This window comes from Amblyomma mixtum, chromosome 7 (genome assembly GCF_055824585.1).
Source record: "Amblyomma mixtum isolate Tamu chromosome 7, ASM5582458v1, whole genome shotgun sequence".
Classification (NCBI taxonomy): Eukaryota; Metazoa; Arthropoda; class Arachnida; order Ixodida; family Ixodidae; genus Amblyomma; species Amblyomma mixtum.
This window is the reverse complement of record NC_143018.1, coordinates 67721191-67733551: the sequence shown is the minus strand read 5'-3', so window position 1 is coordinate 67733551 and position 12361 is coordinate 67721191. Positions and strand designations below refer to the sequence as shown.

General features: G+C 48.0%; 1 protein-coding gene across 1 annotated transcript in view; it reads right to left on the bottom strand.

Moving 5' to 3' along the window:
* The window catches only part of LOC149336377 (uncharacterized), a 65704-nt gene that overhangs the window by 40336 nt on the left and 13007 nt on the right, over window positions 1-12361 (bottom strand). The window contains exon 2 of the mRNA XM_089554706.1: window positions 5381-5560. Within this exon, the coding sequence (XP_089410832.1) occupies window positions 5381-5560 (180 nt within the window). The remainder of the gene's footprint in view (window positions 1-5380; window positions 5561-12361) is intronic.

Sequence of the window (12361 nt, the reverse complement as noted above, 5' to 3'; positions counted from 1 at the left end):
CCTGTCTGGGAGCAAAGCGAGCCTTCTAGCGGAAGACACGCGAGAGTTATCCACGTGTACAATGCCGCTCAATGTACACGCACGTGTATGGTTATTTCTTCTCTTCTGAGTCCAGTTAATACCGGGGCGGTGTTCTTATACCTTTTCTCCACAGTCCCCCCCCCCCCCCCCCTCCCTCTCCGGAAAATCTTTCCGTGCATGGCTATGTTCAACAGCTCTGTTTGCCAAAGATTACCGCCACAAAGATTCCGGCTGTCAGTCGCTTGTCGTGTGGTCAGTCAAGGGGAAAAACAGACGTTAGAGCGACCCCGTCGGCAAAAGGAAACGCAGCGCTGGTCGTCCTGTCCGCCCGGGGAAGGACACGCTCAAATGCCCCCCCAGAACTTTGAAAGCCGTCCTTCCTTCAGCGGCGACGACCCCGGAAAGAAGAAAAACAAACAAAAAAAAACGGAGCAGCCGCACAAAATGAGGGCAGAACCCGCGACCAGCTCCGAGACATCGCTGATGGCTGGAGGAGAGTTGTGGTGGGGAGCGCTACTCTTCCCTTTCCTCGTTATTTTATGTTTTTGCATGTCTCGTCTCCTCTTTATTATGCGTGCTTACAGTTTCTTTTTGCGTTAGTTTCGTGTGGTTCTAGCGCACAAAGGAAAGAGGGAGGGCGGAGAGACTGTCATCTCTCTGGGTGTTCTGGATTAGTTCTTTCGTCTAGCATGTCCGGTATGGACCACAAAGCCCCACCGCTTTCCGCCTGCTTTGCATTAGTTTCTTTTTCTTCCGCGCAGCGTCGCTGTCGCCGATGTTGGCCGTCGCGGTCGTGACTGGTCATTGGCGGAAGGAGGGACCGTCGGACGTCGTGAAGGGCGCTCGGTGCGTCGGAGCCCTGTACAGGATAACGGAGGGACGTCGTATAGATGTCTATTCCAGCCACCCTCCTCGCTCGTGCTTCTGCGCGCAATATCGCTTGCAGTGGTGGCTGTTTTCCGCATGGGGGATTCTTCGTGCGACTAGAAGTGTGGCATGACACCGGCGGTCGCATGGACAGGCTCCAGCGCCAACTATTCCGGCTTTGGACGTCTATGCCCGCCATACGAGTGATTGGACCGCGTGAGCTCGCGGATGAAAATGTCGGGTGAGAGTAGATTCCCAGGTCCCATGTATGCTCCGGTCATTCGAGAATAAACTGATACCTGGAAGGCGCAATGCACACCGCGCTTTCTGAGAAGGCTTTGCCCCTTGTGCTCGGGGTCAGGCTTTCAGAGTAGCCAACATTTGAGCAGCTTGGTGACGGGAGAAGGAACCGCAAGACAGGGGTTCCCGCCTAATTCAGCCTTTCGCCATTCATTATTGACCAACGTTGTACTGTGATGTATCGTTTTTCATTTTATTGTATTACATTATGTTTTGTTGTATTAACGTGTTATCCTTAGTTGTGTTTGCTTTGTCCCCCTCGCCCTTATGTAATGCCTCAAAAGAGGCCTTTAAAGGTAAAATAAACGATGATGATGACGATGGTGAGGAAAGGTTCGGCCAGATTTTCAGTCCCTCATCCGCCCGCACTCAGCGACATATTTTATGGCCCAACAATAAAGGTCACATGTTCGCAAAAGCGCACAGTGCAGATATGGCCACGTTTAGCATGGACTCCGCGTACAACGCACAGAGCATGCTTGAACACGTATCTAAAGGGATGGATTTTGCGTATTATGCACATTAGCTCCGAAGACTATAAAACGAGGAAAAAGAGGAAAAAATTGTTAAAGAAGAACAATGCCCCGAAAAAATGCAATACGACCGATGGGAATGCATTCCTTTCAGCAGCGGCAACCAGCGTTTCTCGTGTGTACATGAATTTTCTTTCCTGACGTGCAATAAAAAATTTCTTTTTTATGTTCCTATTGTAAGCCGCTGGTTACGGCTTCACTTCAGATAGGACGTGTCAAAAGTAGCACTAATGTGCTACAGTATGATGAGTTCGCACAAGCTCGCAGCTTATTTTACATTTATTTTGCTCTGTATTGATCACCCGGTGCTAGAAATGAGGTGTCTACCATTTACATTTATTGGATTAAAAATCAATACACATAACAAGGCGCAACCCCGCAACGTAAACAGGTTAGGATGTTTGTACGGCACATACGCACCGTTTCGATAACCTAAAATTTAACTCCCTGTGGCTTCCCGCTGTGTCGTCCGTGACGGCGTGCATCGACGGCTGTTTACACTCAAGGCATTCTTCTAAAGGTCATCTTCGTGATGAGCAGCATCCCGTTAGGCATTCTTTGTTTCTTTCTCCAGCTGAGATTATGCAAACCGGAAAGTGGACGTCATGCGTGCGGTGTCACGCTCCTTCCAAACGTCTACTCCCATGCACCTTGTTGCACGCATTTCTCTTTTTTTTTTTTGACCTAACTGTTCCTCCAGCGGGCATTCTTTGCATTTCGAACAGTGCCGCTCCCTTTATGCGAGGGAAGAAGCCTTGACGTTTAATTCGTCAAGTTCAGACGTGCGCGCTCCTAACCGGGTCGAGCTCGGAGCGGAGGCCGCTTATAGATGAGTCGGCGCAAAGCAGAATGCGTCTCTCGCGCCGGGGCTGGTTGCGCCGGTCACTTTGAGTGACAAGAGCTTGCCTTGGGCCTGTTAACAAAAGCGCGCGAACTCAAAAAAAAAAATTGCGCGCGAATATGACGCAGTGAACCTCGCTTCCTCTTCGGACACGTCTCATCCCGTTGCTTTGAGATCGCTGTGCGTTCGGAACCAGTTTCGCGCCGTTGAGTGACCAAGTGGGCGCTTTGAAAGACGCATTCCTACATTCTTTTTTTTTTCTTCTTAAGCACATTTGGGATCTTCTTCTTCGGGTGAGTTAACACTGGACGCTAGCCAGATTTGACGGAATTCGGTAGACAGCGGGGAATAGCAACGGCACAACTGTTAGATTGACAGAACACACAAGTTTAGCCAGCCGTCAGATGGATAACTGAGAAGATAGAAGCGTTAGGACAAGTGACTAATCGGCGCAAAGAGATGACGATCACAGATTACACATTAACTTCTCGATCACCGCCTGTGATAGCGCCTTACAAGTAACTGTGAAAATACTTCCCACGCTAACTACGAGTACAACAACGAACTAAGAAAGAATAGCAGAACACCAATTGTGCATAGAAGCAACAAGATAGGGTGCATAACTAAATATAAGACGTCTCCATGTCATCCAGGGTGAGGTAAATATAGCACCGTACGAGATCGTATTATATGATCATATTATACGTCCTATTACGACATATTATACGTCATTCTTTTAAGATTTATGCGGCTTTTGCACTTCTAGAGCGACTGTTTTTGCAGGACAGGCAATTCTCGGCGATGTATATACTATATAGGAACACGATTCACATTTTTCTTGAGGAGGCCAAGCATCTGAATGTCTCTCGGCCAAGAATGGAGGAATTAATTTACGTTCTGGCTGTACACGGTTCCATCCGCGCACTGAGGCACAGAGTCATTCATCTAATTTCGCATTTCGTCTTCATACACTGACATGCAGTCGCTCACGGTACAATCGCCCTGGAATTTCTATCACCGCCACGCGGCATACGAACATTGTGAGTAATACCAATGCTACACAAACATTTCCAATGTTGTCTAGCAGAATGTCATAACTGTAAATCGAAAATTTCAGAGTTTAACGTCCCAAAACGACACATGGGCTATGAGGGACACCGAGGTCCAGGGCTCCGCATCAGTTTAATCCACTTCGGATTATTTATTGTGATCTGACATCCCAAAAAACTTCCGACGTTTGGTGCGGAAGCACTACTGCACGGTGTAAAAACTAACCAAGTATATTGTGGCACGTCCCTGACATTCAGGGTGAAGAAATAAAGTAAAGTGTTAAACTGCAACTCTCTCGCCCTGTGCACTGCACACCGTCGTCTTCACCAACTACCAACCGCGGCGCGAAAAGATCAGATCAGCTTAACCTCAACCAGAGATTCACCAGAGTTTAACATCGTCGCCAGAGGTGCCGATGACCCAGCAAACAAAACCATGAGTCAATCAGGTTAAAGACATGCTTTCGCACGTCTACTCGGTTTAACAACGTTAAAACCTTAGCAATTTTTTTGAATTTCACCTCCTCTGAAACCGAGCCGCGAAGCTTGGGATCAGCTGCCTAACGCGAAAGACACTGAGGCAACGGTTGGGTTGAAGCGTCACAATTATACCGTAGCCGACAAAGACATTCGACTGCAGCTGCAGGTGCTTAAGCTCAAGAAACGCTTTTACACTCTAGGTATGCATCCCTGTGTGTGCGCCCTATCTTTCCTACGATCTCATCTCTCTGGATCATGTCTAATGATAATTTTGTTATTACCCCAGTGCAGGGTAGCCAACCGGACTTGCGTCTGCACGAGCAACCTCCATGCCTTTCCTACCCCCCTTTCTCTTTCCGAGTGTCGCTACAACAATGAGTGCACAGATTAGTACTCTCACTCGAAAACAGCTGGAGTACACCTAATTTTATTATGTGCTGCCAATTCTTTAGCATTCGAAGCGGTTGATGACTTCATCGGAAGTGACTTGTGGGGCTTGTGAGACCAACGGTGCTCTTCCCGACCTCTTCCCCTACACAACGTCCCACCTGCCACGGTTAGAAGGTGCAACACAGGCGAAGCTGGTCTGGTGATGTCACTTGATGATGAAGTGACACCACGCCTATCCAGCCAGAGAGATTGCTCCGCTCTGGTGACGTCAGTGATGACTTCACTACCTTCTAGCCAATCAAGATTTATCTGGACACAGTGAGACAGACGCCGTTGGCTTTTGGTTTCGTTGAGGATTCTATGCTAATGCATAAAAAATTCAGGGGCCCCGTGGCTCTCTAGAGTGCTGCAAGGCGAAATCCTTTCCTGGCGCACTGTTTGGCATTGACTGCGAGACTATTTGTGCTGTACTAGTGCTTAATTTGACTACACATTAGAACTATAAACTTCGACTGCCGACTTTGACTGCTTCTTTAGCACGACTCTCTCTCTGCTTCGATGAGTTCGGTTGTATCCATGGCTCTGTTCGAAAAAATGAGGTATGTAATGTGGTCACTCACGGACGCCTTACGCCCCCTGTCGGAGCGGACGACAACGATTTTATTAGTGGCCGTCTGTTTCAAAAGGGAGCATCAGGCATTCGTTGGTGACCTCATTACTGCGAATACACACACTCTGACGTCATAACCATTTAGACCAACCGAAAAGCGTGACACTTCTGCTGACAAACATCTGTCGACAACCTTCTGTCGAAAACGATGAGGCATTAAAGGCTTTCGTATTAAAACGCGTTTGATGCAAAACCCCGTTTGGCGCTCAGAACTCCAACCGAGACTCACCGCAGAAGGGCACTCCGATGGGGACCCATGTTCCGTTCGAGGAGCACGCTCTCCGAGACGGCCCCAGAAGTTCGTATCCTGGGTCGCAGGCGTAGGTCGCTATCGTGCCGGGGGCCAGGTCATCCCGCGAGAAGGAGACACTGGAGTGTGCCGGTGATCCCGGGAAACCGCAGCCGACATCTGTCGAGGACAAAATAGAAACGGACAGGGACCTTTACATCATAGATAAAAAGCTACATTTGGAACCGATGCCACAATACGCGTTGCAGTAACGAAAGCTCACAAAAGAAACACAGGCTGTGCAAGATTTCGTCCAAACTTATAACCCAATGGGCACAAACACTACTTGGGACGTCCTGGGGACGTTTGGAACGTCTGCGGGACGTCCAGTAGAGTTTCAGTGCCCATTGAATTCACGCGCGCGCAAAGATCTTGGAAAAATGAAAGCAAGCCTATTTATCTACTTATTTATTTTGCAACACGGGTTTAGATCAACGATTAGGTCAGTGGTAGCAGCGATGAAACACAGCTTGTGTTCGGTCAGGCTGAGCAGGCGCTCGCTCTGTGCAATTGAAAATGTGGCTAGGGGAATACCCATCTTCTTCACAAGGGTCCCGGAGAGAAAAGGATCCATCGTATACTCTGTTTCATACATAGCAGGCAACGCTGCCAAAGCTAGCGCGCCTGTTCGCGCAGGCTAAGTCCGCACGCAAAAAGCAGTGCAACCAAAGTGAACACAAACATATTTCGTAGCGACAAATCTTAAGTGCCGTGACTGGCACCTCATGGACTTTGTTTTGCCTCTTGCCACATTTTCGTCCTGCGACTCGTCGAGATTTCGAGAAGCAAAAAGTCCATGTGCGGTATGATAGGCGGTTGGTAGGGCGAATCGCTTCTACTAAATCCGCGCCCAAAAAGTAGTTCACACTGCGTGAAAATTATGTCCAGAGAGCCCGAACACTGACCACCTCACAGCTTCGACCGTGATATTCAATGCTACTACATCGTTTCATACCGCTCTTTGTAATCGTCCAAACGATGACCGGAGTTTCGAGAATAACAAATGATACGTGGCGGAGTAATAGAGTTTCGCGGACGCACTACTTCAGCAACCTCCGCAGAATTGCCTGCTATGTATGAAACGGAGTATAGTGGCTAATAGTGCCGACGAAACAACCGGGCCGTAGAACGGCTTGAGGCAATGGAGTAGCGCAGTCTCGCGGCCTCGTCCACCGAGATGGCAGACGGCGTGAGTGGCTCAATTATATAGTTAACTGGAGACGTGCGCTCCGGGGTGCGACAGGGGCCATGGTATTTGAAAAGAAGTTTCTTTAGTGACGCCTGGAGTATCCACAGCCACACGAGCGAACCGGGCTGGAAAGCCGTTGTTTGGCGGTGTTTATGGCGCCGCTGAGTGTTTGTCGTGTCAGACCAAGCGATCTGGAGGCAGTCTTGGACGTGCTAGGCAACATGAGACCACAGTTGTGCACTCATATGAGGCGGGGCGGTCGGGGAGAACTGTGTCGATGGGAGCGAAATTTATTTATCTCTTTATTAATCTGTTGTTTGTTTGTTTCAAATTCTACAGTCTAGCATGACCGTCAGGAGATGACGAATTAAAATACACATTGCGCGAAGACATCAGTCACAACCAGGAATATTTGATAATTCCCTCACTTGCAGAGCGTGGGTAGCGGCTGGATGGAACGCGAAAATTTTATGGTACGCAGAAAAAAAAAAAGAAACGGTATTTAAACATGTCAATGCGAAGGTGTTCTCCCGAGTAAGACACCGTCTGGTCATTTTCCAAAATATACTCTCTTATTTCTCTAATGCTTTCAAGTAAAAAAGTGTATATAAAAATAATAACAATGAACATCAGCTTCAAGGCAGCACCCTCAAAGAGCAAGAACTCCCCACAGAAATTATTTCGTGATCTCGCTATTTTCTTATCAGTTTAAAAAAATGGCTGAGGCTTAGCTAAGATTCAGTCTAGTCAGATGCGAAGCATATTGATGGCTAGGCTTGGTAAAGTTCCTCGCTTTGTTCTTCAGTTGTTGTAGAATGTTGTCGCCGAGCCGCATATTGAGCACGCCGCTCAGCCAGACGTTCATCCCGCTCTTCATCGGTCTCTGTGGCACGCTGAAGTTTTCGCTTCTCGTTCAAATCAGCCTTGCTTCTAGGCGGCATCCCAACACCTGGACGCCTCGTAAGTGCCCGGAGAGCGAGGCAAGCTCAGCTTTATACCGCTGCTGTAGCGTCACGCGGTCAGCTGCAGCGCCTCTGATGTGGAGACTCCACCGCCGCGGCCGACCGCGCGAGCCGGCAGCCCATCTCTCCTCTGCTGTAACGTCATGTTGTCACGTGGTGTCACATGGTCACGATAAAGGTCAATGGTAGCTCCACCGCCGCGCTCGACGGGCTGTAGTGTAGCTCTAGTAATATGCTTCGCATAAAAAAGAAAGTCATCTGTAGTGAGTCGTTTCATTTGATACCGTCGAATTAACGCCTACGAACCGAGAAACCTATATGGCGCGTGCACGGTAATCGTAATACGCTTTGACCGTGTAGCATTTCAGGCGCATACTGTCGCTTACTTTTAAAGCGAAAGCTTCACTACGGGAGCTTGGTCTTCAATCGCGGACCGTGTAAATTTGACCTTCAGCTGAGCTAGAGGTCAAACCATGAAAAAGTGGAAAGAAAATTGAATGAATATCCATGACTGGGAGCCGAACACGGCGCTTCGCTAACAGATCTCCTTTAGGAGAGGGTCAGCGAGAACACTAGGCTATCGCCGCAGCCAACACGCTTCGTGATAACCTGCACCACACTCTCGCGCTGTGCATTGAAGAGCGTCGTCTTCATAAATTTAGTTCACCGCACGGCAAGCATGGATCACAGTGTTTAATGAATCCTCAAAAACATACTCACCGGCATCCTCCGAGAACTACGGCCGAGTGGGCATTGTCACAATGTGTTAATAATAACACAGATAAGTACAACTCCTTAACATGATGCATTCCGCTACCTTGCCATTCCGGGCACATATTTTGCTTGCTGCTTGATTTCCTTATGTGGCATAAAGTACTTGAACAAGTTAAATGTCACCGCACCCGCCTGTATTTATCACCAGGTAGACTACTCTTCCAGTCAAGCAGTCATCCTTCCTATTTCTGCCCGAATATCCTTGCTTTCACTGTTCCCTCTCCGCCGGCTCACATTGTTCTCTATTCTGCGTACTTTCATAAAACCTCACTCAGTTGAAATGGCACTGACGCTTATAACTGCAGTGACCGTGAGTGATGACGCAACTGATGCGCGCCGAGCAGCCTATTGACGCGGCAATCTACTTGGTCACTGAATGCACGGGATTGTAGAGGAGTCACGCGGGACCTCTTATTTCAAAGGGCTATAACGCGCTCGAAGCGCGCACGTCCGCACGTGGCCAGTTAGTAGCGCAGTGGTTGAATGATTGCACCAATCCTACTCTTAACTTGCACCGGGATTAGCCTCTGCCGAAACAGCGCTGAATGCAGGTTGTAAGCGCGTGCCTGCGTTCCGCGCATGCAAGTGGGCGTGGCTTGCCGTGGATGTGAGGGGGAGGGGCTGATAGTTGGCGGAGCGCCCATTGTCTGCGGCTAATTCAATGATCTATCGTCGTGCGCGCCTGCATGCGCGGAAGACCGGTCCAGCGAGTGACCGCCCGTCACTTAGCTCAATGGATCGTCGAGTACAAAGCGTTATCTCCTGCTCGGCTCGTTGGGAGGGCGCGGGTGTGTGTTCTTGCGAGCGTTGCCGAACAAAGGCCACTCTTAAGGCGATTCACGACCTGAACAGAGGCACGGAAATATCTATAGGGAAACGGTTACACTGGGAAGGGAAATGGGAGAAATAGAAGGGGGAGGGGGGAATTGCCGTTATTTATCTATTTTTACCGAGTTTACCCTGCTTTAATATTCGTCCTTGTCCCGTGCATAGGCTGTAGTGCGTGGAAGTATATGAGTTTCTAATTGTTTTCGGGAATACCACTAGCAATTAATGACTTTCACGTTTTCTTCCACAGAGCGATAAGGGCAGCAAGTATTGTTGTTCCTAATCGCCTTATATAGCATTGCATGGTAAGCAGAACTTTTTCGCCCTATTTAAGTGTTGGGTAGTAAGCACAATTTTTCTTTTTCCTGAAGTGGTGATATTGTCACGTATTGTATTCTAGACCATTGGTAGCAACACGAAATATGCCAGTAATGCCGTCATTTAGTAAATATTCAAGTAGATTTGTAGAGATTTGTATGACAATGGAGCCAAAACTAGAAGACCGAAGCACCAGTGTCACGTTGAAGGGGAGTGTAGTTCCAAAGTGTATAAGTATATAAATGTATAAGTGTCTAAGTAGCAGAAATCTGCGCTTTCGCACTGATTTCAATGTCGTAAACTTTCTCTGCAGTTTTTCCTTCCTGCTACCCTCTTTCTGCTGGAAAAGCGAATAAAACTTTACAAAGTACTTTTCTGGATTGTGCTTCCCCGCGCGTAGCAAAATAATGGCAGCTAATAGTAATGACATTATCAACCGTATTCATTATCTGCTGCTCTCGAACACGCACGCGGACACGCTGGTTTCATCAAACGTCGCGGGGTGTCCCGGACTCTCTCAGCTCAACCCAGCTTACGGGCCGAATGCGCACTCTTAAAGGCCAATTCACACGACGGTCCGTTCGCCCGCGCATCACGTGTTCATACGCCACTAAAAACTGGCCTGCGATCCCATGGCGTAAAGCGGATGCGACGGACCAAAAGAGAATACGACGCGCTGGGTGCACCACAGTTGCCAGATTACTTTAAAGTGTTCGGCTACGCTTGTCGAACTGGTTTTTTCCTGCGACCCATGACTGTGCGTTTGAATGAAATAAAAATTGCAGAGGAAGTCCTGCAGAGTGGGTGCGGTCCTTTGTCCCATTCCTCAATAGCCCAGTTTCCAGATCTAGTGCATGCATCTTGGCGGGCCGCCGCTAATTCCAGCGTGGGGAGAGGTACTTGTGCTTCCTAGGTTGACCAGTCCACGGCCCGACAGCGCGCCTCTCAATGCGGTGACGCATGAACACGTAATGCGCGGGCCGCGGACGAACGGACAGTCGTGTGAATCGAGGTTCAGCTTCGCGCCTTCCGAGTGAAACGTGCGTGTTATTCTCAGTCGTTAAAAGGTCCGACCACTGACCAAAACGTGTCGCAAGTTTATGGTGGAAGCAAAAGGCCGTGCCTCGTATTCTGAGAATTGAGCACGGCAATTTTGAAAAAGAAAGCAAGTATTCATAATTTTATTTCGGTGTTGAAAATCGCATAAAGTGTCGTGTTGCGATGAAACAATGTCATTAGTAGTGTAGTGCACCACGCGACGTCTCTGTAAAATATCACTTATTTGTTTTAAATGCAGTGTTGTTTTCTTTCCAGGATAGTTCCTCATTTTACGCTCACTCCAGTACGCCCTTCGATTAAAAACAACGCACTCTTCTCATCACCGAAGATGTACTTTTGTATTTTGTCACTAGATGGCGCCACTGTGTTTTTTTTTTTTTCGGATGAAGCGGCGGTCACGGTTCTCGTAAAACTTTCCTCTACGAAGTGTACCTCACTATTCTGTAATAGCTTCGGGTGTTCAAACTGACATGGATGCTACTCTATATTCACAATATCTAAGTACTGTCGGAGGCGGAGAGGGGGTGAGATTTATGTTTTGCTTCCGTACGACACGTCTGCAACCGCCCAATCGCCATTGCTTTCGCTGGTGAAGGTTTCAGCATCCGCCTACATAAAAATTGTGTGGACACTGGCAACTGAAGTGTTGAGAGGCGCCAGCCGAGGACACTATGCCGCCGTGACTACTTCCCGTGGATGTGACGTCACACCGTTCCCGTAGCTACAGCGATACCCCAATTGTACATCTTTCGGGGATCTTAAGTGTTCATTACGCTTATTTACACATTTCTCCATCTAATTTCACACAAGCCCGACGTTTTTCTGACCATCCTGTGGCAATTTTTATTAGGCCGTGACGACTGCCGGTGGATGTGACGTCACACCGTTCCCGTGGTTCTATCGACGTCCGCGCTATTTCGACGCAATTCCGAGATTTTTGCCTATAATTAAATAATTAACCTACTGTCATCAAACTTGGCTTCTAGATTCATTTTTATCTTCTGTCTGAAGCAACCATCGGTGTTCTTCTATTTTTTTAGTTCCTGAGTAAAACGCGTGTGACACGCTTTGTTAACGGACGACAGAATGAGCCGTTAAAGGCTTTCGGTTTAAAACATTAACGCGAAAACTAAACAGCCTGAGACGCATTGAGAAGCAGGAAAGTGGCACACTTGTTCCCCTTCGATCGCAACACGAGCGCTGCTGAGAGAGGGCGCTACTCTGTCTTTTTACAATTTTTTTTTATAGAAGCTGTTTTTTTTCCCCCCGTTTCAGTATTTTCTTTCTCCTGCATTGACCAAAGAGGAGATGGCAGTTGAACCATCACGGGTACAAGAATCATACAAGAATTATATAATTCATATTATATGAAAATAGAAAAAAAAAGTGCCTTATGGGCATGACAAGGCATAAAGCAGGACGTCTTTGTGCAACCAGGAAGCCACTACGTGTTCGTCCATTGAAGCCACTTCACTTCAGGGAGGGTTTTCGCAGGCATCTTTGTCCTTGAAAACTTTAAAAGGGCGCAAACACACACGACCACAAAGTACAAGAGACGAGACACAAACACATGCTTGTTTTAGATGACCCCTTCCTTATTAAAAAGTCTGCAGATGTGGCTCTTTTCCTTGAGAACACAGACGATATTGGATTTGGTTTCTCTGTAGATGTAGAAGATTTGTTCTATTCCGTGCCTCAAGGCGAGCTAATGCTGGCTGTAAAAGACTGTATTGAAGCCAACGGCGACGTGTGTTTCCAGAATGCAACAGGTTTGACTGTGGAGAGTTTTAC